The following is a 26,342-nucleotide window of genomic DNA, read 5'->3' as shown; positions in this document are numbered from 1 at the left end:
GCAGGGGAAGGAAAAGGAAAATTAACAGTTTAACGCTGTGATTAATTCCCATCATAAGTAGCTCATACGTGATGTGTTTGTGTCCTGAACACATGTGGAATCAGGCTGAAGGAAAATGACTTGGAGAGAAATATTCCCAGAGGAAGAAAGTCCTTGTATATTTAAATCGTTTCAATCAATCACATGGAAATGATGGTGATACCGACAAGGACGTCCAGGAAGATGATCACACACTTCAAAAGAACTCCTGTTGGGTTATATCTACCAGGGCCATGCTGAAGTGTGTGCAGTCACAATCGTAGTGCTTCCCACACAACCTAACGCACGGACCATAACCTAGTCCATCTGTGTTTTGGTTGCTGGCTGCCACTGAAAGCTTAGAGTGTGGGCAGTAGGATGAGAAGCATTTGGGAAATGGCTTAACAGATATAATCAGAGGCATATTCACATATCCTAGATGCATCTTGGAGTGAAAATGAGCTAATATGCTCCCCATCTATACCAGTTTGATGTGCAAACACAACGGTATAAATAGAAGAATAAGTTTTAAAGCTGTTGTTAAAGAATAGGAATTTCTGTTGCAAGATGCACTCTGTCTTCTTAGTAAGTAATACATTGTAGGTAGTGATGAATGGCAATACTATTAAAGGCTCAGGGGTAATTTGCCAAAAACACATGAAATAACACAGTCAACACAGGGAAATACGAAATGCTCGGATAATTTCCTTATTATCAGTAGACACATAAGAAATACCCATCTTTACAGGTCAAAAATGGTCAAACATAAAGAAATTCATATGGTTCAACCTGATCTTCACCTAGTATGTATGAAAATCACCCTGTAAGCATTTGCTTGTGATCATGTACATATCAGGACTATGCACATTTGCTGAAAGCGGCTTCCTTTCTTCAGGCATAAGGCCTATATTTAGTTTTTATAACATGCGGAGAAGAATTTACATCTTCTAGTATTGCCTGGATTCAGAATCAGTTCTGAATGATAAAGGTATGAAAAGGAAGATTGAGAAATTGAAAGGACAGCCTATCCTGAGACAGCATATATCTCCCTGGACTGATTTTTCTTTCGGGGAATATAGCTTTTCCAAAGTAAGCATTTAAGTTGGCAATATTTGTCAGGCATTTGAGAAGGGTAAAATTACTCTCTTCAGCCAATATCATATAATAACTACGTAAGTAAAATAGTTATTTTAGACACTGGTTACTAACCCAGCCTCAAGGCATTGTGGGAGTTAATAGTTAGTTTTTGAAACTTCCCCAAGAACGCTTAGGCAAGAAAAAATAACAGTCAAAGGCAGTCTCTAGATTTTACCTACTACTTGTCAGCAATTATCTAAAGTTTCACAACTGTCCATTCCTTTTCACTTTCTGGAAACCTGTGGTCCAGAAATTGTAATATTCCCAGCAAATAATAGGTAGATCTGGTCTCAAGAAGACCCGTTTCACTCTGATGTGACTTGGTCATCTGTATTTTGAAGGAGATAGGAAAGTACTTTGTCTTTGTTTTTACTTCGGCCTCTATAGCTAAAACAGTAAAAATGCCATTACATCTCTTTCCTAGAGGGCCAGAAATTATTCACATATCTTCTAATGGACCAATCTCAAATAATTGCAGATGATAACACATGCTTCCCCATTTTCCCTATTCTGAGCTGTACAAACCCCTGTTGTTTCTTTTCTCTACATCGAGCAGGGGATCTTCCTCTAACTTAGGTCACAGAAGGAATGTTCTCTGGGATAAATGACTTCTAAAATGGCCCTCCTGGTATTCATGACGTATAATGCCCTCCCTTGAGTGTGGACAAGACCTTGTAACTTGCTTCTAATGAAGAGACTAAAGTGATGGGATGGGATGGGATGTCACTTCTGAGATGAAGATATGTAAGTGGTGACACCTCTCTCTCGGACTTTTCTTGCTTATTCACTCTCCTGGAAGCTAGCTGAGACACTGCGAGCTTCCTCAAGAAATGACCCTGGTGGCAAGGAACTGAGGTCAGCTTCTGCCCAACAGCCAATGAAAAACTGAAACTTTTAGTCTATCCACCCACAGAGAACTGAATCCTGCCAACAACATGAGTGAGGCTGGTGGCAGATCCAAGTGCTCAGATGACTGTGGTCCTGGCCGACAACTGATTACACCCTGTGACAGACTCACTTAGCCAGAAGACTCAGCTAAACACACCTGGATTCCTGAGCCACAGCAATGTAAAATAATAAGCAGTGTTATAGGAAGCCACTATGTTGGGGGGTAATTTGTTACATAGCAATAGATAAGGAATACACTCTCCTTTCATGCAATAACACCTACTTTAATTTCTGAAATTCTTCAACAAGGCTAGATTTCTGCCCAGGAGACATTCTTGCAAAAATAGTTCCATTCACCAGAATCTGGAGAGAAAAACAAGTATTGCAATAAGATTAGAAAGAAGAACACTTTTAAAATAAAAGAACAGCCCTGAAAAATTACTCCTGGCCACTGTGTTAATATAGCATTGGGTGGTGTGTCATTAGACCAAATGTCAAAAAAGGGAAAAGGGGGGATTTAGCGCTTTAATATTTAACGTTCACTCTCAGTTCTCCATCTCAAGTCTATTACTTTTTTCCAGGTCGTTTGTCCAAGATGAGGTAAGCTCTAATTAATAACAGTAACTAAAAAGCAACAGAGCATACGGGATTAAGATGCTTAAGGAAACACAGTTCTTGTGACTAAACACTGTCTCCATAAGTGCAGACTAAGCAGAAGAAAGAGCAATAAACTGAGAGGTGAGACTCACGATTCTATTCCCAGCTCCGTCCCAAACCGTGCAAACCTTAGAGGAGTGACAACCTGAGTTCCCGCTTTCCCATCTCTCCAATGAGGAATTGCACTAACAGCTTGCTACAAGCCTTGAGGGGGTCTAGATTCTACGGTCCTTGACTGGTAAGGCAACAGAACTTCCAACACACTGCTAACTGATTGTTGCTGCCCTGGGCTTGCGCTCTACTTATCTTCTTCCCACTGACAGCACAACCCTACAGGGCGCTATTTTAAAATAGACACACAGCGACAAGATAACAAACGATTTTGAGAACAAACCACGAAGCCTTTGTTTCCTCCGGCTTGTAATTTAAGAATCCAGACAGGAAAGGGACTAGGGCTCAGCCTGACATGAGTTGGTGACTTTCAGAGAGAAGCTGACCCCCAGAACAGGAGGCAGGTTTGGAACGACCTGACCTGGAGGCTCCCTCTGCTGGGGACGGAGTGGACTGGCTACGGGTGCGGGGCGAGGGGCAGGACCAGGGCGCCCACCCTGAGCAGGAGGCCACGAGCATGTGCAGAGTGGGCGGTCCCCGGAAAGTCCGGAAGCAGCAGTGCCTCTTCGCGGGTGTTTATTCTCCAACTTGGAGACAACCTCGCTGATCCTCGCTGATCGTCACCTGCATTGTTCTCTTATCCTTTTTTGCTTCAGTAATTTGGGGAGCAAAACACTTCATTTCTCCAGTACTTACCTTTGGAAGCAAGCTGTTAAAATGCTGAAATAGCACTTGGTATGATTTCCCACTCATAGCAAAATGGTAGCAGCTCCCTCTCTCTCCATCAGACACTGAACTGTTTCCAATGCTGATGTAAGTGTCCTAAAATTAAAAGGGCATTATTTCTACGTTGGCTCTTAAGGAATGTCTCCATTTTCCTACATTTTATGGAAGGAATGGTATTCATGTTACATAACAGTGTGAGGGCCAGCAAATACATCTGTAATTTGCCCAGTGAACTTGGTCTTATATGAGGAAGACACTCAAAATGTACCACGCACCAGGACCCCCCACCCCCAACACACACACATCATGATATGCACATAGAATGCCTGGCAGCATGATTCTCTGGATCCTATCCTGGGAGCTAACACGGGTGATGTCAGTCTACTGAGGAAATCATCCCAAGGGCCCCATGAGTGAATCCGAGGAAGAACAGGAAACATTCTTCCATCCTCTTCCTTCTCCTCATGCATCCTTTTATTTCCTAAGATCTCTTACCATTCATTCATTCGAAACCATGCCCAGTTTCCTCCCTGTAAAAGAGGTAGACTCTTTCTCGAGAGCCTAACCTGACTTCTCTGCACCTCACAGTTATCCTCTCCCTCATCTTGCCCAGATCCTCTTCCACATCCTGTGTTCCCCTGCAGCAGCACTAGTCCTTTTCTGAAACCCTCTCTCTCCTGCCTTTAACCTGTCAGTGTAGCCCCATCACTGGGTTCTAGCCCCAGCTGGCTCCGCTCCAAGAGAAAGCATCTGATGACTGGCTATGCACTCATCATGTCAATAGCTGATGATGGTTTTTCACGAACGATTCTCAGAGGGCCTTACATTTGTGTTGGAGTCTAAATTCAGATAGTAGAAAAGATGAGAACATTTTCTTCATTGGAAGAATTCATTAAAGAAAGCATCTTATTTGAAACAAAAAAAAATGCTTTGATGTGTTAAATTGGGAGGCTAGGTGATACACCCATCCCCTTCCAACTTCCATTGTAAAACAGCCAACAGAAGATGTGCTGTTAAGTGTTCCCTTGAGGCAAGGACTGGATGTTTTTCTTGGAAATTGAGGAGAAAAAGTACAGTGAGAGGGAACCAGAGAGGAGGAGAAAGCCTGAGACTGATGTGACTTCTCCCGGCAACGACAAACCTTTAGTAGAGGCGTTAAACTCCTAAGTGGGTAGTGTGAGTAGACTCTTAAAAATTAGCGGGGATCTGAGTTTCATCATGCACTGAAGTTGAGGCAACTTGCATTGATGCCGAGGCAGGTGGGTTTGCAAGGAAATCAGAACCTGGAATCCACTGAAAGCGGAGCGCTGGCTGTTACCTTTCACAGCCCACACAATGGATTTGAGCCAAGTAAAGGCACCTCTTCACAGGGTAGGGGCAGGGCTGCTCTGTACAGCTGTGCAGTTTGTGTGCTGCACAAAGGCCTCTTCTACACTGAACAATCTGAAGGGCTGGGCAGCCTGGAGGGAGGGAGCATTTCTGTAATTTATCACCTGGAGGACCATCTCTTTGAATTCATACAAAGGTAGAGGAGCTACATTTAGTAATGAACTGTCAGGCTGCAGCTCATTCTCGTCACATGAAAGGGCTGTCCTGTTGTCAGTGCCCGGGAAGCTTGCTACCTAGCGATCCCAGCATCTGTTCACATCATGTCACGGGTACAGTACGGTCCAAATGCCCATGGACTGGGCATGGCGGGGGGAGGGTGTGGATTCGAATTTAATGTCCTGCTCTGCAGCTCACCAGCGTGTGTCTTGGGCAAGCTTACCTCTCTAGGCCTCAGTGTTCTCATTCGTAAAATGAATAGTTTGCTGAACTGTGTAGGGTAACCGAGGATCAGAGGGGTGAAATGGATGTTAGTGAGCGGCTCTCAGTCACGTTGCCCACTGGAATCACTGGGGGAGGGAGTGACGCTGGCTCCCAGCCTGGAGATTCTGATTGAATCTGTAGAGTCTTGGTTTTGGACACTTAAAAACTCTTCTCCGGGTGATTTCTATGTGAAGCCAAGACTGAGACCTGCTGGTAGAAATGCTTAGATCTTTGTAATCTGTAAAACTCTGGCCAGATGTGAGGGACTTTTACCATGGTGACTTCTAATACCGAGAGAGGGCTGCTCAGGGTCAGGGCTATTTTCCATCCACCCAGGGCCACAAAGGGGCCTTCGATTATTCACTCACATTCTTTCCAGGTCCCCTTTCTTGGTTCTCCACCAGCTGCCATGTCACGGAGGCGGGGACAGACTCTTCTGGTTCATTGGCTTCAACAAGGATCACTTGACTCCCTCGAGGAATCATTTCAGAATTCTTTGCAACAGTAATGGCTGTTTGAAGGTTGTCCCCTAGATGACAAAGAAATTCAGTGGGCTTGCTTTGTGTATAAACCTCTCTGCATCCAGAACTGAGCTCACCCTCCTCTGAGTGTTCATACCATATGGTTGGTGCCCTTGACCATATTGTTGGGGGGCATTCAGTGCTTTCTGCCTTTTCCCATAACCATTGATCAAGCCTAGACAGTAGTCCAGCACTGTCTGCATCTCCCTCCCATAGAGCATCGTGTTGTGAACGTGGCGTATTTCTAAAACACGCACAAATGAATAGATAAATATTTAAGTGCTTTATGACGAATCCTCAGGAGACTAACAGCTTCAAGTGGTGATGGTCACATGGGCCCGGCCTGATACCATAAACCCATTCTTGGGGTCTGGATTCCAGTTAAGTAGAGCACAAAGCACTTAGGGCTGCCCGTGTTGGGTTGGGTCATCACATGCCGTGCCTACCCCACTGACCTGGAGGACAGTCCCGCAGAGACTCACACCCTTTACACAGAGGTCTCACTGGGCTTCTTGATCAGAACCCAATCTCATCTTCCAACATTTGCTGTGAGCCCACTAGCCCTGCACAGATCCTGGGTAGGAGCAGTGGGCATCAGACAAAGAGAGTGAGACCCAGTCCTGCCTCTGAAGCTCACGGTCGTGCTGTGGGGAGTGGCACATGTTCCCAGCTAACTGGAACACAGGGTAACAAACTTGACAGCAAAGCATTTTTCTTTCTGTCCCAGTCACATAAACTCAGCTCACACGCTCTTTTTCTTATGCCTGGGATACAGGCAACCTGTCAGGCCTTCAGCCACCCATACCGGTGATCATCACGGTCCTGATGCGGGCCTCCCTCAGTTCCTTCAAGACGGGTTTGGTTTCCTTTTTCAAGCGATTCTCCATTATGAGAAGTCCCAGAAATGTTAACTCTGACTCCACCTTCTCTCTTTGGATTCGGGGAGAAAGACAACATTAAAGTGTATCCATACAGTCTCAATGGCTGGATCTATTTCTTCTTTTGAAAATGTCCAAGTTTTATCAATGTAATATATGTACAGGTTTGAAAAACTAAAAAGAATCCCAAAGCTTATAGTAATGAAAACTAATAGTCATTGTCTCCACCACACCTCACCCCTCCTGCTTCCCAGAGGCAACCACTTTTATATCTTTTGGCTGCTTTTTCCAGTTTTCAATTCTATTTAAAAAAAAATGTGTTTATCTTTCAACTCTTCTGTTGGTTTTTTAAATTTTTTGTTAGTCATATATACTTTTTCATTTTTTGAGCCTGTAAGCATTTCAGCTTATTAGAAATTTATTAAGTACAGACTACACGTAGGATACTCTAGTAACAGCTGAATGTGGAATCACTTAACTTCAGCCTCCATCTGTAACCTTCAGTAAATACATGACATCATCCAAGGAAGAGTTTTCATAATTTGAAATCGGAGGCTTGGAGTCTAACCGGGTTATATTAGTTATGTGGGACTTCTCCTCTGGAATAAAATAAATCTCAGGTGTTTCTTAAAAAGTAAATTTGGGGGCCAAGAGCTCTTTCTTGATCCCTCATTGTCCCTTTTTTCTGTCCAGGGTGGAGTTAAGATTGCAGGGAGAGGAAGAGGGAGGAGGAGGAGACCTCGGGAACTAACTTTTATACCTGCTATCAGCTAATCCCCCCTGTTCAGTGCCCTGAGTCTCACCTTCACCTGCCATAGTACAGGACATGTCAGAGTCTCACCCTCTCTGGGGCTGCAAGGTAAACCGACTTTCCTCCTGCAGTACCTTTCTGTCTCTCTGGCATGGTGTAGGCTACAGCTTCTTCTGTCCTGCTGACTCAGCTGCCATTCTTCCCCACCTACTTTGCATCGTACACAAATATGTAGAAATCTTTCATCTGAACTTACTGCTTTTCTAGTTTTCTTTCATACTGTTGGTTTTTTTTTTTTCCTATCACATTAGGAGGGCTTGGGAGGGAAATACTCAGGTGATCAGTTAACTTTCTTTAAGAGAAAGATCAGAGTTGGATTTCTCGATGAGAAATAATTCCAACTGGGATAGAACTAAAATGAAGCAGCCTCTCTCCGGAGGAGAGTGCAAGTGGCTACATCCTTTGTTCAAAAGTCCAGTCATTAAATCATGACTTTTCGATCTTATATTAGGCACTTTGGTGATTATTCAGATAATCAGATATAAATCCTGCCTTAGGGATCTGAGAGAATGTTATAAAATCCACCTTCATACAGAATTCATTAAATTCCCGTCATTTACATTAATGACTTTCTATTATAAATTGGATTAATGTTTTCTCATTAACTAAAACTAAAAGAAATATCCAAAAATCTTCTCACCAATTTATTCTGGTTTTGGTCTCTGTTTTATGACTCTCCTCTTGTTCACTGCATCAGGCACTTGGGTCTCTTGGGACGCTGCAACTTTCTAGCAAAATCCTGTGTCAAGGCCTTTGCACCCATGGACTATGACTGCCTGCCATGGTCCTCCCCTGGATATCTGCATGCCTTGCTCCCTCACTTTACTCTGACCTCTGTGCAAACCTTGCCTCCTTGGAGGACTTCTCTGATCTCCCTGGGGAAAATGGCACTTTCTGTCATTTAAAAATCCCCTTAACCTACTTTATTTCTTTCCTTCAGGACATTTATCACTACCTGAGAATATTTTATAGATTAATTTTGTTACCCATTTCCCTCCATTAGGATGTAAGCTTTGCGAGGACAAGGATTTTATTTTATTCACTTCTGAATCCTCAGTGCCTTGATGAACATCTAACACATAGTCAAGCTCAATAGAAATTTGCTAAGCTCATGAAAGGGTAAATCTTGATCAGGTATTTCTTCTGTTTTTAATTTTTAAGTGATTTTTCCCTAAGTCCTCTCAAGAAACTCTTCTACTTCCCCTTTCTGACCCCAGTCTTTTGGAAGTTATTGATTTTTCTCATTGGAAAACTTTGTTAAATATAATTTGATTCCTAAAAAAATCAAAACTCTATTCTTTCACCCTGTTTGAAACTAATAACTATATTCTAAGAAACATAATCAATCCTGATATTCTCTGGGAAAACCTGAGTTGTTTGAAAATCTAGCACATTTATCTTCATTTTCTTATTTTGTTATATTTATAATAATGTCCATCTCACTAGTGGCTTTTAAATGAGAACATCACAGCTGCCTGTATATGTGGCAGCTGCACAGTGGCCACACTCCATGTCTAGCAACATAAATCTTTTCTTCACACATGACCTTAACTTCCATTATTAAAATTTGTATCTTGAAAAATTACAAAATCCTGTGTGTTACGGTTGCTCAAGTATAGCTAACACCATGAATGTTAAACCCGGGAGTGTCATTCATATATTTCAAAATGAGCTTTGTGATTCTATTTGGAAGATTAAAATGTCATGGCTGAAAGGCTCCTTCAAAATCATCCAATCCCACATTTGATAGATGGGGGAAATAGATACACTGTAAGAAAGGGATGGTGATTACTGATTCGATTAGAGTAGAGGGACTTAGGTTGTAAATAGCAATGTGGAGCCAAGGATATCCACATCATATACACAGGGGCTAGTAACTGCATGTAAGTGAGGATCTCTCTAACAGCAACACAAAATGAAAGTAAAGAACGCATAAGATTTGTTATTCAATTTTCCACAGTATTTCTCTACTCCTTTGTCATAAACAACTCAAAAACAACCTCTAATAACTGAGACAGAAAGAAAGAAAAACTAAGCTATAGATTATCCACTACTGTGGGCAGTTTATCCCTGAATGTAGTTAAGAATACTGAATGCCATTCCATATAAGGAATGCAGTTTGCACTCACTGCTTCTCCAGATCTGAGGGAGGTGTACTAGTGATTCCTGAAAGAAGCCAAGTCTGAAGGATTTGGAGGTCATTCAAAGTGCCAGCTGTATCCTCTCAATCTCTTTATACGGGGACCCCCGATCAGTCAGCCATGTGACAGTCCCAGGTTGAAGGAGGGACGGTTGTTTTTCATGGGATGATGGAGAGATGACTCACAGGTGTCTGGGAGTCAGGAGATCTCAACTGCCACCCTTGTTCCTCCAACAACCAGCACTGTGACCTGAGCAAGTCCTCCCCAGTGTGGCCCATCTCCAAACAGGGGGCTCGATGAGTGATTTTTCATCTCCAAGAGACTTCATGGGGTTTGAGCTGTCCATCATGCACTTCCAGAACTCATTCACCTCGTGCACACAGAACCTGTGCTGGTGCCAATTTCTGAGCTCCTTACCTTGCTAAACTCTCCACTTCTGAAAGCTTCTGCATCTTCAAGTTTTTGTGGGCAAGGGCAATGACACGGAAGCCTTGCATTGTGTAATTCCTCAGCTCCTGTGAGAAATTCTTGGGCACTGCCAGGAGAGAAGGGAGAGGTAAATGAAGGTCACATCGAAGGTGACTCAACTTCTAAGCAAGACTAGGATGCAGTCCAGAGACAGTCCAGGAGAGAAGAGGTGGAGGGAAGTAGATATAGCACTGTGGTCTACAGGGAAAACAGAAAAGAAAAAAAAAAAAAAAGGCACTGGATTAGGAGCTGGCTCTTGATCCTAATATTTGTCTTTCTGCTGACTGACCATGCATCCTTTAGCATCTTTCAGCTCCAGTTTCCTCATCTCTATTGTGGGAATGAAATTCCCTTGTCTTCCTAATAGGTCTGCAGTTAGACTGTGAGATCCTTGAGGGCAGGACCAAGTCTTTTCCGTGTCTGTCTACCCAATCTCTAACATAGTATGTAGGGGATGATAGGGGTAGGCAAACATCTGCCGAACTGATCCAGAATGAGAGTGTCTCTGAAAGCACACTTCAAGCTCGAAAGTACTACATGACTGAATAAAAGGAAGGGTTACTATTATCTGTTGGCCAAAATGATGCATCACCCCAAGGACCAAATATACGAAGACACTGGAATTCTACTTGGAAGTAGCTGGTGACGTAAGTAAAAAACCAACTTTTTAAAATGCCAATAGTTTCAAAAATAACCAGACCATACAAACTATTAATTATATTGCTTACTAAATAGATGTGTGATTGCCTCCCAGATTCAACCATGCTGTACAGTTTCTTGGGCTGAAAATATGGCTTTACTATACTTGGCCCAGCCCACATCACCTCTCATCGCTCTAGCCATTATATTCAGAAATCTGTAGGCAAAGCCCGGTTCTCTCACTGACGTTGGGTTACATCTATGTTGAGAGCCGTGGACCCTGGCTGGCTGCAGCCTTGAAAAGTGCCAGAGCCTAAGACTTCCTGTTTCCCTCTCCTTGGTCCTTTCCGTCCACTCCATGCTCTGCCTCCAGCTGACTCCATCTCCCTTTCTAATGCTTATCTCACTACCCCCAATCCTGCTTTCCAAAAGCCACCTCTAGTGGGGAGGGTATAGACCAGTGGTAGACAGCGTGCTTAGCATGCACAAGGTCCTGGGTTCAATCCCCAGTACCTCCATTAAAAATAATAAACAAACAAACAAACAAACAAACTTAATTGCCTCCCTCCACCCCCCTAACCCCCCTCCCAAACAAACAAACAAACTAAAAAGACCGAGTTGCAGTCACTCTACCTTGTTTTAACTTTCAGTCTATAAAAATATTTTAATAGAAAAGCTACAGCTTCAGTTAAAGGCCACCAGCAACTTCATCAGTGAGGTATCATTACTCTATCAGAAATGAATGCCAAAGATGTGTCATTCAGCAGCTGGGTGCCCTATGCGCTGCCTGGGTTCAGTAAAGACAGACCTCAGGACTGCCTACCCAGATGAAATGATGGAAACTATTGATCCTCTAGATCAGGAGTCAGCAAACTACAGACCAAATCTAGCCCATTACTTGTTTTGGTAAATAAAGTTGTACTGGAACACAGTCATACCTATTTGTTTACTACTGAGGGCTGCTTTCAGGCTCCAGTGGCAAGGTTGAGCAGTTGAGACAGAGATGGTGTAGCCTTCAAAGCCTGAAATATTTACTACCTGGCTCTTTGCATAAAAGTTTGCCATCTGGGCTTTATATACTGGATGACACAATGCCAACATTTGTATCTTTTGGCACGGTGATCATAAGTAATGTTAATATATCTATAAAATCTTTACAGTTTATGTATGCCTACAAAAGTGTTAGAAAGGAGCACAGTATAATGAGAAGTGTAGTGGCTTAGCTAGCAAACCACCTGAGTTCTAGCCTCTACTGCCAACCAGCTCCCTGACCTTGGGCATGTTATGTCTCTCTTCTGTGCCTCAATTTACCCATCCATAATAGGAGGAGGTTGTGAGTTTCTCTATGTCCCCCTTCAGTTCAGACTTTTTGAAATTCTAAATAATTTTAGGGGTGGGGATCTAATTTCAAGGAAGCTCTTGGCTCCCTAGTTCTTAAATACAGGAAAAAAAGAAATCGCTGAAAATGATATTAACATATGTCAAAGATCAGAAGTTAGGACAAGAAGAAGAGCTGGAAAGGCTACCAGAAGAATAAGAGGTGGAAAATGACAGACTGAAAAGAAAAAAATTGCAGCCAAGTGTAGACCATCAATCTGGATGAAGTTAATGGGAGCTCCGAGGAAGATCAAAGTCAGGAAAAGAGGGGTACTTCTGAAGTTAAAAAAAGATTCCAAGTAGAGAGAGAAGTTAAAGCAATCATTTGCCAAATCTAGAATTCTGTGCACAAGTTGATGGCTATCAGCAATTGTAAGGAGAATATAGATGAAAATCAGGAGGAAAAAGGCCAATTTTATCCAAATGAACTCATTTGAATGCAACAATATTCTTATAAATCTGAGCTGCAGCTTCGAGATTGCATATGTTTATAAGACTAAGAAATAATACAAATCAACTCAAAATCTGGCCCAGAAAGATGAAATTGCTGTGAAAATGATCAATTACCTTGCTCTAACGGCATCTAATTTACTCTAATCACTTTTTTTCCCCTAAAAGAATTATCTTTTTTATATTCTCCTCCCATTGATCTGTCTGAGGCTCCCAAAGTGGTATGAGCCTCGCAGGGGGTGAAGGAGCACCCCTGTCTGCAGAATTATCCCAGTGTCCAGACCTGTCTCTTTGGTTCCCTCTGAATGCTCCTCATTCTCACCCTCCCTGGTTCTCTGATCCCCGTGTTGTTTCCTGTTCTGGCTCCTGATGCCCCACTGTGGTTGGGCTTTTCTGGCTGGACCATAGCCTGGAATGTACTCTCTGCTTCTCTGCTTTGAAATGATCACCTCTGCCTTTGCAGATCTACTGGGCCTACCTCCCACCTCCTGAGAAAACAACCACCTCCACATTCATTTGATTTAGGTTTGTTAGCTCTGTGTGTTTGAGCTTTTAAAATCCTGAAAGAGACAAGTGGCCGTTAGTACCTGTTTCGGGTCTGCAGAACCTGGCCAACATCTCGGGGGCACCTTTCATGTAGACATGGAAGTGACTGTCCCCTGCCAGCTGAGCGACCACAGACATCCTCTGCAGGCTGGAGGAAAATGGAAACTGACGCAAGACGGTGATGGCTTCCACGGGGACCCTGTGAGTACACCGAGACAGGGGAGCTTAAGATGCTGTTAAGTAGGATTCAGCAGATGCACACAACAAATAAGCTTGACTCTGCACTGAGCCCAGGGACACCATGAAGTGGTATATTGTCACAGCATTGATATTTTTCTGACTGTGTTTAAGGCGATTCCCTCATCAAGCTGTCTGGTCTGAAAGACCCTTCCCCTTGGCTGTCTGGAGAAACCCCAATCATCTTCCAGTCCAAGCTCACAGGGCACCTCCTCTGGTACTTCTCTCCCAGAAACAGAGTTCACTCCCACCTCTGGACTCCTGCTGTTCTTTCTTCAGCCTTTGTTATAGCACTTGGCACGTCGTATTGCATTTACTTGCACCTCTACTAATTTTTCCATCAGCCCACGTTTTCCTCCAACAGAGCCCAACGTGTCTCGTTTTGAAATCACTTTATCCCTGAGCACCTAGCACAGTGCTCGAGCATACACAAGTACCCTGTGAATGTTTGTTGAGTCAATTAATGGATAAATCCAGGAATCAAGAATGAGCAAACCAACTATGGACACCATTAGGATAAGCCAAAATAGCAGGAATATAAAAATACATAAAAGTCAGGGGCATTTCACCCGTTTTAAGGGGAAATATTTATATAATTTGAAGAAGCAAATCATACCCGACTGGCTTTTGGTCCTGGTTTTATTATTATGTTTGTATCTGACGTCCCAAATTCGCAGTAGTCCACATTGCAATCTTCCATTACCTGTTTTAAAAGGAAAACATTCATAGCATCACTTCGAGAAAAATACTAAGAAAGAACTACCTCTGATTGGCATGACACTTTAATCTTTTCAGAGCCCTTTTCACATATTTTCTCTTCTAGGCCAATTATCTTAATACCATCCTTGTCCAATTTCTGTTGTGTTGGTTCATATTACGGACCTTATTGTAAAATGTCAAGAAGCCAGAATTATTGTGACCACATTTTAAGTAGTAATTGCTGGAAGAAATGCTAATGACAGCCCACTGGCTCTTCCTAAAAGGCATGTCTAGTAAATGGACGAGGGTTGAAGTGGAATCTACCCTCCAGTGTACCTGAGGGCATGAGCTCTCAGATGACTGAGAACTGAGTCTTGAGATGAGCACAGAACTATTTCTTATGCTCTGTCTATGCTCCTAGCCTAATTGGCTAACTAGAGAGTTACAAGTTAGCTGTTAGCCGATTAGAAAGCGTATTTGACAATAGTTTGTATTCTTTGGATGTTACAACAGTATAAGTTATACCACCTGAGAAACCAATATTAAGCTAAAATATGGGAAAAGCAGTCAGATATGTAAACAGTAGAAGTCAGAAAATAGGAGACAACATCTGGTCTCTGCTCAATCATTTTACTTGTCCAGCCTTGGGGACATCGTATCATTTCTCGAGATCTCGCTTTCTTCTGAAAAATATTCTGACCTCCCTGCTAGTAAACATTCTTAGAGTCTATAAGGACATTTTTCCTCCCCTTTATGTTTAGTGAAAAGCTCCTAACTACCAAAGATATTTAACTGGAGACTTTCTCATCCAGCTTTAAAGTCAGTGAACAATCTCACACTTTTATGCTTTGTTTGGAGTGGATACAACTGTTCTCACAGAGCTAATACTATCGATATTATAGTATTATGCATGAGACCCCAACATGTACGCCATTTGTACAGATAGATCAAGCCTCCTCCAATGGAGAAGGGGGCACTGTTGGAACCAGGATCAAAGTCACATACAGCAGTAATGACCATGTGCAGCTCACCACGGCGTCAGCACCAATGATGCTGGTGAGGACGTTGCTTATAATCATTACACTGATGCCTCTCCACTACGATCCAAGAAAGTAATTTCTGTTTTGTCTTTATATCAAACACTTCTCCACAGCAAAGTCTTTAATTTTAACTTACTGATATCAGAAATTTCCCCATTTACCAGGTTTCTCCTATTATTACCTTAGCCTCTAGAAAGCTACAGTTTTTGTACAATAAATCTTTCAATTAGCCTTTTTGTGTTCTTCACATCCCTACAATCATTTGTTTTCATTCCTCTACAACTTTGTTGAAATGCTGTCCTATACTTGAAGTGTCATTGTAAGAAGCTTTAGAGCATGTTTATTTTTTTTTTTTTTTGAGGACAGAACAATGTAATTAATTAACTAACTAATGAATGAATGAATACCCTCCATTGTTTGGGCACTTTCCAATGCACGCAGCCTCTTCGGTTCACACTCTCAATGCTCCATAAATGAGGCGTTATTAGCAAAATGCACAGATGAGGTAATGACTCAGAGTCTTCATTCTGGATTTGGAGTCACGCAGCTGGAGAGTAGTGGAGTCGAGAGGTTTTCCCACTGCGTCACGAAAGCCACCAAAATGGGCTTATACCCTTCAAACATCATTCACACTCAGCTCAGGACACTGAACCTGCTGGATTGAGGGACCTCCATTTCGGTGTCGAGACCTTTCCTGTCTATCACAGCCGCTACGAGCCACTTGTGGCTATTTAAATTTAAATTACAATTAATTAAATAATAACATTTAAAATTCAGTTCCTCAGTTGCATACCCACATTTCATGTGTTCTGTAGCCACACGTGGCTAGTGGCTACTGTATTGATCAGTACTTCTTTAGACCAGGATGTCTCTGAGAGTGTTTTGTACCATGTTTTGGCCTGTCAAGGTTTTTGTGGTGAAACAGGTTTAGCAAATGCTGCGTATCATAGCCCCTGGTGAATGTTCACAATGCACCGCAGTAGATTAACGAAATCCCCATAGTCAAGAAATCAGCTTAACCTTGTTTAAACAGTGGTTCCCAAATTTATTCGACCATGGAAACTTATTTCATGTTGGTCTCATTAACAAAGTCTTGGTGCAGAGGTTGGGAAATTCAGGTAGGACCAGACCTTCATTTGTATATTGCTGTGAATCTGAGTGTCAACCGAAGTTAGGAAATAAACTCTCAGTATTTCTTTAAGTTTTCCTCATTCAGTTGAACTGAGAAACTGTCACCTTACCCAGGCAGTGCCCTCAAACATCTTGAGGTCCAGTGGGTCTCCCTGGATGGTCCCGTCCAGGAGGATCAGGGAGTGGCAGCTGGCCATGGCTGCACACAGAGGGCCCCACGGCAAAGCCCTGCCTGAGGTAAAGCTGTGGACTTCCTGGAAACTGGTAGGGAAGGTAATCAGTAAGTTAAGATCTTCAACAAACTCATTTTGCACACCTTTCCCCTTAAATCTTACTGACACAAGCTTAACCTAACCGCTGTGCTCAAAACCTTTCACCGTTCCCCATGCCCTGTATGATAAAGTCTGAGTACTTGGGTACAGTCACAGGGACTTTTGCCAGGTTACCGGCAGTCAGCCCGGGGGTGGCAGTCGTGAGGGAAGGCGCATTGTGGGAAGGCTCACAGCTGACACCTGCAAACTGCAGAGCTGCTTCTAGAAAGCCACACAACCCAGGCCAAGTGTCTCCAGGTGAATGGGGTAACCAGGATGGGAAGGAAGCCTACTTGCTGGTTCCTTTCTCCTTCAAGCAGAGCACGCGTGGACTCTGAAATGGTTCTCACTACTCGGCCCTTTGGCCTTTGTGCCTATTGCCTGAAACTCCCAGCATGGATATCCAGCAACTAAAACTCACTGCTCTCTTTGACTGTAGACTGGCTTGGCTTGACTTCTATCCTCCCATCTTAAAGCTGAATAATAACTATGTCTAGCTGTTTCTACTTCCCCCAAACTTTCAGAGTACTAGGGGCAAGGGAGGGAGAGAAGGGGTGGAAATTGCAAACCTCTCTTTCCCCTTTCAATGCTCTGGCCACTGGCTGCCCTGGACAAAGGCCTGAGCTGGGCATTGGAGCAGCCTGGAGCAGTGGCACATGGACAGGGCTAGAGCCCAGGCAGTGTATCGACCCCCGGCCCAGGTGTCTTCTGCTCCGTCTCACTGCCTGACTGCTGTTCCCTTGTGCCAGTGCTGCACCCGGCCCCGTCACCATCCTGGGAGGCCCCTGCATGACCCCTTCAATGACAGCAGCCTCGGCCACTGTCTGGAGCCCAGGCGGGCTACCCAGAACTTAAGAGCAGAGGCTTCTCCACTTGGACTGAGAAGACAGGTCCCGGCCCCGCAGAGAAGAGAGTTCAGGGGTCCTCTCTGCAGACAAGCCCTCCCTCCCGTCTCTAGCTCTGTTCTGGGGGAGCACCTATGTGATTGCCCTCTCCCCTCCCTAGTGCCAACTTTTAAACCAAATTAGTAAAAATTCTAGCCTTATCCCCTTCAGAACCTCTCAAGTGCTCTCTCCTTCAGATTGGTTTTCCTGGTTCCATTCATTTTCAAAATTAGTCTCTACCTTTTATCCACTATGTTATAAAAATCAGGACTGCGTTTTCTATCACATAGGACTTTTCATATCAAACTCAGGACTTGTTTTAGATGAAGCGATCATTATAATGTCTTCTCCTCTATTCTGATTTCCATGCCATAACTGCAAACTTTTCCTCTGTACGTTGAAGGTGAGTGCATCTGCACCTCCAATCCCACTAGACTGTGAACCCCACGAGGGGGGAGATGGACTTCTTCCTCTCTGGATCTCCCACCTCACAAGACACCCAGGAAGTCTGTGCAGTTTTGAATTAAGCACAGTCTTGATTTCACTCTTTGCTTCTCTGTTTTATTCATTCAACTCCCTAATCATCCACTGTATTCAATTCCATTTTTCATGTGAAGTTTGAAGACCTACTTTCCCTGTTTGATTCTGAACTTAGAACTCATTTAATTTCACAAGTTAGACTAATGGGGAGCTGGTACCAGCCAATTATTATATATATTTTATGTGAGATTCATCCCTCAACACTGGAAGGGTGGGTTAGAATGTCACCAAAATAGCCCCACCAATCACACATTTCCATCTTCACTGAAGTGCCTACCAGTTGTTAGCAGTAGGGACAGTCCCCCAGAGGTCCAGTCCATCTTCCGTAAGAGTACCAGTCTGGAAAAAATTAACATTGGTTTTAGCATAAGATTCAGAGCTTTTAATTATATGATGATTTACACAAAACCCCAGCTCCCAACAAATTAAAGTACATCTAATTGTCCCAAGCCCTTATTTTTTTTACATCAAATGTTTATTTTATTTTTTCTATTCTATTTTTATTGAAGCATAATTAATATACAATATCATGAAATTACAGGTGCACAATATAATGATTCAGCATTTTTAGAGGTAATGCTCCCTTTGTAGATAAAATATTAACTTATTAAATATTTGTAAGCGTCTAATTTTGAATCAGAGAAGAGAGCCTGAAAGAGAGATTGAGGAGGTGACAAATGATTCCCAAAGGACCATGTTGAAAATCAGGTGAGTCAAGCTCTCAATTATTACAAAATGTAGGTTTTTTTTTTTTTTTTTTTATTGTTGTGACTGTTGCTGTTGCTAAATGAGAAAGTTTCAGTGAATAGAAAGCCAACAAGAACCAGCTCGAGTTTGACTTTTCAGTTGGCACCTGCTGTCTGTCTAAAGCCGAGCTGGAAATTTCTTTGTCTTTCTTTTCAAGACTATTTCATTCACAGTCTGCCAGCTGGTTCACACCTATTTCCTACAAATATGGGTGACATGGTGACTGTCCAGATTGATAACAAAAACAAAATGTTGATAAAGGGCTTTGAGACTCTAGAGAGAAATGAAGTGCTAACATAACTATTAATTAATGCCCATGGGTGAGTTTACTGTTAGATCAAGAGGAAAATGGTTGGGAGATCTGATTTGCTGTATTATGGGCAAGTATTTGTCAGATAGTGTAACAGAGAAAGCAAAATGGAATTGAGGACTAACCTAGCACCTTCCGTCTGCTCATTGCCTCACAGTCGATCACTAATTACAGACCCCGGTGTCTGTAGGCAGTAGGCTAATAGCATTAGGCCTGCTTAACACCCAGCTCCAGAGTAAGGAGGTAGCCCAGCTGCCCCAGCACCATCAAGGCAGAGCAGAGCATCTCCATGCACGAGGGAACATCCTTTTAACACTGACATCCAGGTCTGTGACACTATTTTTCTTTAAAGTCATCTCTGTGTAAGACACTGAAATTTCCAGTTTTCTATCAAATGGTATCTCCTACCATGACAGCACATCACATTAGCATAATGCTTGCGGTGAAGTGCTCACAACTGCTCTCGCTCTTACAGCTGAGTAATTAGGATAGAGATATCCTCAGATTAGAGGTGAAATGAGAGTCCTTGGGGTCCAGGGGCCTGCAGGTTGGAGAGGAAGAACCAGAATCCAGCCTGTCTGGAGCTGTCCTCCAGATGGCAAATGTTATATAAATTCTGCAAAGCATATTGAAAGACAAAGCCCCCAGTGGGCTTCTGGATTAAGGAAGTAAGGAATCTTGCTTTCTTAATTCATTCGGCCTTCATGGGGAGCTAACATGCTTTGTGTGAGTTATTCCTTGAAGAATAACAACAGGAAAAAAAAAACCAAACAAACAACAAACAAAAAAGACTATCTGCTTCATTTCCCTTCTGTATTTTATAAGGGCCCTCATCTGTGTGTTTAGATTCTAAATGCTCTTGAATTGTTCCACTTCAAAAACAGTTAGCAACTTAATCCAAACTGGAATGTTTTCCTGATGATCAGATTACACTTTTAAACATCAGTATCTTGAACATGAAAACAGAGATGATACTGCAGCAAAACAGATATAGGACCATGTTATTTCTTTACATGAAAATGACCCTGATACAGTAAAACTAGCCATAATGGGAGAAAAAAACCCCCTAAATTATAGTTGCTGTTCTAAATGGAATAAGACAGAAAAAGAACACTTCTTAGCATACATACTAGCCCAGTCTTGGGCTGAACTGAATAAAAAAGAAAGAGAAAACTTGTTTTAGTGAACTTATAACAAACCAATGTAAACTAGAAATAGATGGGAACAAATGTATTCAAAAAGTCTGTGGTGAGTATCTTCTAAATTGAAATAATACTAGATGGAAATTCAATTAGTTGTAGAGTGCTTGATTCCAACATTGTATTGGTAGTTTTATAATATGAAAGACAGAAAAAAAACTTAGAGGTGATTGTAGTTCAACCTTCTTAGCTTCAAAAGTCACACAGAAACTTAGTGTCAAATTCAGGATTAGATGTCTCATTTTCCTGATTCCCAATCAAGAGATCTTTGCACAATCAAAACTACAATGAGGTCTCACCTCACATCAGTCAGAATGGTCATCATTAAAAAGTCTGCAAATGATAAATGCTGGAGACTGTGTGGAGAAAATGGGACCCTTCTACACTGTTTGTGAGAATGTAATTTGGTGCAGCCACTATGGAAAACAGTATAGAGATTCCTTGAAAAATTAAAAATGGTCTTACCATATGACCCAGCAATCCCACTCCTAGGTGGATAATAATCTGGATGGAGCTCTAATTCAAAAAGATACATGCACCCTAAGGTTCATAGCAGCACTATTTACAATAGCCAAGACATGGAAGCAATCTAAATGTCTATCAACAGATGACTGGATAAAGAAGTTGTGGTATACACGTACAATGGAATATTACTCGGCCATAAAAAAGAATGAAACATGCCATTTACAGCAACATGGATGGACCTAGAGATTATCATACTAAGTGAAGTAAGCCAGAAAGAGAAAGAAAAATACCATATGATATCACTTATATGTGAAATCTTAAAAAATGACACAAATGAACATATTTACAAAACAGAAATAGACTCACTAGACATAGAAAACAAACTTACGGTTACCCAGAGGAAAAGGGAGGGAGATAAATTGGAAGCTTGGGATTTGAAGATATTAACTACTATACAGAAAACAGAGAAACAACAAGGTCCTACTGTACAGCACAAGGAACTATGTTCAATATCTTGTAGTAACCTATAATGAAAAAGAGTGTATATATATATATATGTCTGTGTATAACTGAATCACTATGATGTACACCAGAGACTAACACAATATTTTAATTTGACTATACTTCAATTTAAAAAAATGTTCTTTGCACAATAATATGCCATCAGGCTTTATAGCATTCGGCCAAGCCTGCTGATGTGCAGTCCCTGACACAGTCGAACAAAGGAGCACATGAGGATGTGGAGAGAAAGCTTTATACAGGAAGTAAGATGAACACTTCCAGAAAAATTAGTTTTAGAAACAGATGCATATGTAATGAACATATTTTATAAATCTCCCTCTGGTATCCTAGACACTGGTGAGGCTGCTGGGTAAGTGATGGGAATCCCTATTAGGGGCTGATCTCTGGCCCTGCATCTAAAAGGAGGCTACTTTTAAGTTAACTCTGATGGTTTCTTTGCCAAAGGAAACTGAACAAGAACTGAAGTGATGTAGAGCTATGCCCCTTCCACCTGGGGACCAAGACATGTCATGTCTGCTCATGGTGTCTCTCCAGCATGTCCTGGGCTCTCCATCCCTGCCCTCCTTGTGTAGGAAAATGAGCCATTTCTTCTGTTGTCCCCAGGTGGCCTCCTGACTTAGTGAGACAGGAGGGAAGGGGCCAGGGCACAACCACTGAAGGAATGGCACAGTGATTGAGGACAAACTGGTTAGAACCAAGATGGTGGAAGATTTGGCTTCCAGTAGACCTTGAGCCTCATGGCACACTCACAGACGCCATGACAGTTCCTTGGCTGACCATAAAAGGTCCAAAAGTGGGTGGGGGCCCAATTCCTGGAAATCCCCCCCCCAAATTGTTGGAATAATTCTCCTACTCATTAGCATATGAAATTAGCAAGCCCATAAAAACTAACAACCCCATACCTGGAGGTTGCTCTCTCTCTTGCCTTCTGAGATGGCCCACACTCTGTCTATGGAGTACTTATCTCCCTGACTTTTCTTTACTATGCTTTGTTCTTGAATTCTTTCTTGTACGAGGCAAGAACCCATTTTCTGGCAGCATTAGTCCTAGCTCTCTCTCATCCCTTCTCACAAGTTTCGCAAATGGAATAAATAAAACAAACCAAGAGAGATGCCACTGATCTTAAAAAATCAGAAGGGCTCCCATTCTCCACCCCTTAGCTTGGCACATCAGACCCGCAGCAGTTGACTCCTCCCAAACAGCTGCATCCCTTCCAAGCAGCTGCATTCTCACTATCCATGGTCCCAGTCACCACATGCTGCAGCCCTCACTTCCCTGTTTTCTGAGCTGCTCGCCGCTGAGGCTGGGCCCATTCTGTCTGACAATCAAAGCCACAGCTCAAAGGGGACATCCCACCTGTGGCAGGTAACTGCACCCAACATTTGGCTCATCTCTTTCAGTACGCATCTCTCTGCGTTTTCTTTGTCTACACTTCCCTTCTGGCTGCTTCTTCAGCTAGACCATGAGCTTCTCAAAAGCTAGGAATGTCTCGTGAATGGGGCTCTCTGCCGAGGTGGGTTAACCAAAAAGTGGCGAAGCCTTTATCAATTATTTGCATGCAAATGAACTGAAGACACGGAGAAACCAGGTCGGGTCCACTGCATTAGAGCCAGTAAACTGGGTGCCTGAGGTGAGGGCGGGATGGAAGCTGAGATGGCTGACAGACACTGTATATCCCCTCCAGGTCCCCAACAGGAAAGCCACAGGGAGAGGTCTCGGGACTGTTCTGCAGCAGCTGTCCCCCACCCCCCACCCCCCAAACACATTTCTCCTCTGCCACCTTTCCAAGGCCCTAAGCACAGACAACCTGCCCTAGTCCTGAATCCTAATACCCTGGGAAGCAAAAGAGGAAAGAGGATCCAGAGTGTGTAAACATGCATCCTGGTCCACTCCCTCCTTTTCCTTAAAAGAAGCAGCAGAGGAGAAAGGAAGATGCTCACTTAAGCTCTGGACAAAGTGTTTCAGGGAACAGAAGTGTTCCTCATATTTTTTGCCAGAAAAAGCCAGTTAGTCATAAAAGTTATGACATTATGAGATGGTTTTGAAACCTGAAACAGGCACAAAAATATTAAATTTCACGGAGAAGAAATTCATGACGTGATGGCTAAACTACTTCCTTAGGACTTGGGTAAGTGGAAGCGTGATCTAGAACATGATCTCCTACTAGCTCACTTGGTGACCTTCTCTGGCCTCAGTGTTCCCATCTGTAAAATGGGGGTGCTGGACTGGACAGTTTCTGAGGCCCTTCCCAACTCGGTTGTGTCTTGAAAGTTGGTGACCTCCAACCTGGAAAGTTGAGCTCATACTTTGTCAAAGCACACGAGGTTGATTTGTCCACACATGTTGATTCTCTGCGGGGAGATACAGAAGATTTTCTTTTTTCTCATCCTCTTTTGTGCGTACACGATGCCTGTGGTCAGGGCAGCGGGCAACACAGCAGGGACAGTCACGGTCAGAAGGAGCAGGGCCATGGCTGCAGTATCTCTTTGAGAGACCTAGGGAGGGGAGGGATGTGCAGGTTAGCCTGCTCAGTGTTCCTGCTTCCCAGATGAAATTGGCCTCAAATTCCAGCCCCACTGGCTTTGACATTCTGCCTCGCTCTGTCCAGGCTCCATTCTACCATCACCAGTGTGCCCTGGCCTCCTCTGCCCTTCTTGCCTTTAAAAATGCTCCCTGAGGGCTTATTTCAGGTTGAAATGACTACCCAGAGCTCAAGTTTGAGCATGAACATTACCCAGAAATTCTTATGACTGTGTTTTTGCCTCCTTTCCTCAGCACACATACCATCTCTGATGTCATTAAGTTGGGCATTGAAAATAGGTCACTCAGCCCCAGTTTCATACCTGTGTTTAGATCTTTTTATTTATAATGTTTTATTCCTCCTGATAAGCCCACACTGCTAAGATCCCAGCATGTTTTGTGGAAGAGACTACACAATTCATAACAGAATCAGACTCTCAGGGCCAGAAAGGACCTCAGAGGTCATTGGTGACCACCCTTTCCTCTACAGCTATCACAACTCTTAAGAGAGATATCCAAATAAAACCGGAAAGCCTGAAATTTAAAAAGGGAAGTGGGGATTCATACAGTACACAGCTCTGTAAAAGTAGACATTTAATTTCATCTCAGAAGCTAACAAGAACACAGGGAAACTCACTGACTGCATGGTGTGTCCATGGGTAAGCCATGGACAATGTACACACTCAAATACTTCAACACTCTCCAATAGTCCAGACTTCTAGGCAAGGCATTCAAGGTCCCCTTCAATCTGGTCTACTCCTACTTTGCTAGACTCATCTCTTAATTGCTTTCTGGTTCCAGAATACCTCTGTAATGCTTTTCTTCCTTTGCATTTTGCTCATTCAAATTAGTATATCCTTCCTGCTCTCTGATACAACTGACTAAATCCTCCCCATCAAATCAGGCTTGAGACATGTGTGTTTCCTCTGAGGCTGGTTGGACTAGGATCTCACAAATGCCACAAATGCAGTAAACTCTCACGACTACCCAAGTGGTGAAAGAAAGCTATGCTATTAAAAGCCTTACCCCTAGTACTTACTCCATGGTACACGTATACACCAAGGGCATAGAAAAAACCCATGACTCCAAGGCAGGCCAGGAACACTATGAACTTGAAGGCATCACTGTATAATTTGAAGTTCAGAGGCCGGGGGTAGAGGATGGATCTCACCAAGTCCCCTTTGGCTGTATTGTAACCTACATGAACATAATCATACGTAGAGTAAGGTCCTTCAATACAGTTTCCCTCAAAACCAAAAAAAAAAAAAAAAAAAAAAAAGGTTTGCATTGAATTAAGAATTCGTTAATAGGATCACTTGAATATGGAATTCAGAAACAGCATTGCTGTTACCTAACAGTGTATTTATGTTTATTGTTCTTACAGGTTGCTAGGAACAATAAATTGTGTTCACTTGGCCCTGCTCGATTTCTCTTGCTTTGGGAGTCAGTGGTCCAGCGGCTCCTATGTAAGTACAGCTCCCCATTCACACATGGGGTTAAGGAAGAGAAGGCTAAGGGGGCTGACAAAGGTAATGACCAGAAAAGACGAGTTGCTGAGAGAAGAAGACTTTAGAGCACAAATATGTGTTGAAAATAACAGAAAATTAAGAGAAAAATAAAGCACAAGGCAAGTAATCTTACATGCCTCTGATCATAGCATCCTAATGCTCAAAAGCTTCCAGATCCCACACGTTTTAGAACCAAGTTCAAATTTCTAGGCATGGCATTTGGGGTCCCTTTCTATTTGATGTACTCTTGCCTCTCTAGACCTATCTCTTAACTGCTGACTGGTCCCAGAAGACCACCAGGGATTCTTCCCTTTGTGTTTTGCAGACACAAGTTAGCATATCTTTCCAGCTTTCTGATAGGATTGGCTAAATCCTTTCCATCCTATCGGGCTTGGCTCAAAATGCCAACTCTTTAAATAAGTGTTTCCAGAATTTTGCTCCCATACTTCATACCCAAAATAATTGCTTCCACTCTCTGGAGTCCCTGTAACACTTGGTCACATGACGTCTCTCACTGCCCCGTGTTTTCGTTAGCTATAAATCCATCTGTCTCTTGCGCCAGACCATAATCTTCTTTAAGGGTGAGGTATCTCACAAATTTTTTTTCTTTAGCTCTCTGTGCATAACACTTAGTGGGTAATCAATGATGTCTAAAATATTGGCAAAAAAGATTCACTACCATATATTCCAGATAAGAGTCAGTACTGTAAGTATAAAATATGCCTTAATCCCACTGCTTGGTGAACATCTGGTCTCCACAACATGGTTTTGCAGGCTTTGGAGAAAAGGAGGGGAGTTTCCTCTAACCTGTTGCCCTAGCATTTTACCTGCTCAGGTCAGGGGTTCCCATGCTCTCTACCCTTTAGCTTCTGCATAGGCAGCAGTTTGAGGGATGTTCTCATGCCCACTTTTTGAGCATTAAAAAAAACAAAACCCTTGATATATTTAATTTTAAAATTAAAATTTTAATTTTAATAACCAGGTAGATCAACTGAATAATACACTAAACTAAAACATAGAGATATCAAATGATGTGTTTTGCATCAGTGAAT

General features: G+C 42.7%; 1 protein-coding gene across 1 annotated transcript in view; it reads right to left on the bottom strand.

The window, feature by feature from the left end:
• Nucleotides 1-26,342, bottom strand: part of ATP13A5 (ATPase 13A5) — a 99,592-nt gene that overhangs the window by 26,248 nt on the left and 47,002 nt on the right. The window contains exons 11-21 of the mRNA XM_032482036.1: nt 24,822-24,979; nt 23,569-23,757; nt 18,297-18,358; nt 16,395-16,545; nt 14,035-14,117; nt 13,219-13,379; nt 10,115-10,232; nt 6,673-6,797; nt 5,715-5,875; nt 3,508-3,633; nt 2,327-2,406 (exon numbers count right to left, since the gene is read on the bottom strand). Of these exons, the coding sequence (XP_032337927.1) occupies nt 2,327-2,406; nt 3,508-3,633; nt 5,715-5,875; nt 6,673-6,797; nt 10,115-10,232; nt 13,219-13,379; nt 14,035-14,117; nt 16,395-16,545; nt 18,297-18,358; nt 23,569-23,757; nt 24,822-24,979 (1,414 nt within the window). The remainder of the gene's footprint in view (nt 1-2,326; nt 2,407-3,507; nt 3,634-5,714; nt 5,876-6,672; nt 6,798-10,114; nt 10,233-13,218; nt 13,380-14,034; nt 14,118-16,394; nt 16,546-18,296; nt 18,359-23,568; nt 23,758-24,821; nt 24,980-26,342) is intronic.

Source organism: Camelus ferus, chromosome 1 (genome assembly GCF_009834535.1).
Source record: "Camelus ferus isolate YT-003-E chromosome 1, BCGSAC_Cfer_1.0, whole genome shotgun sequence".
Classification (NCBI taxonomy): Eukaryota; Metazoa; Chordata; class Mammalia; order Artiodactyla; family Camelidae; genus Camelus; species Camelus ferus.
The sequence above is the reverse complement of the archived record's forward strand: the minus strand, read 5'-3'. Positions and strand labels throughout refer to the sequence as shown.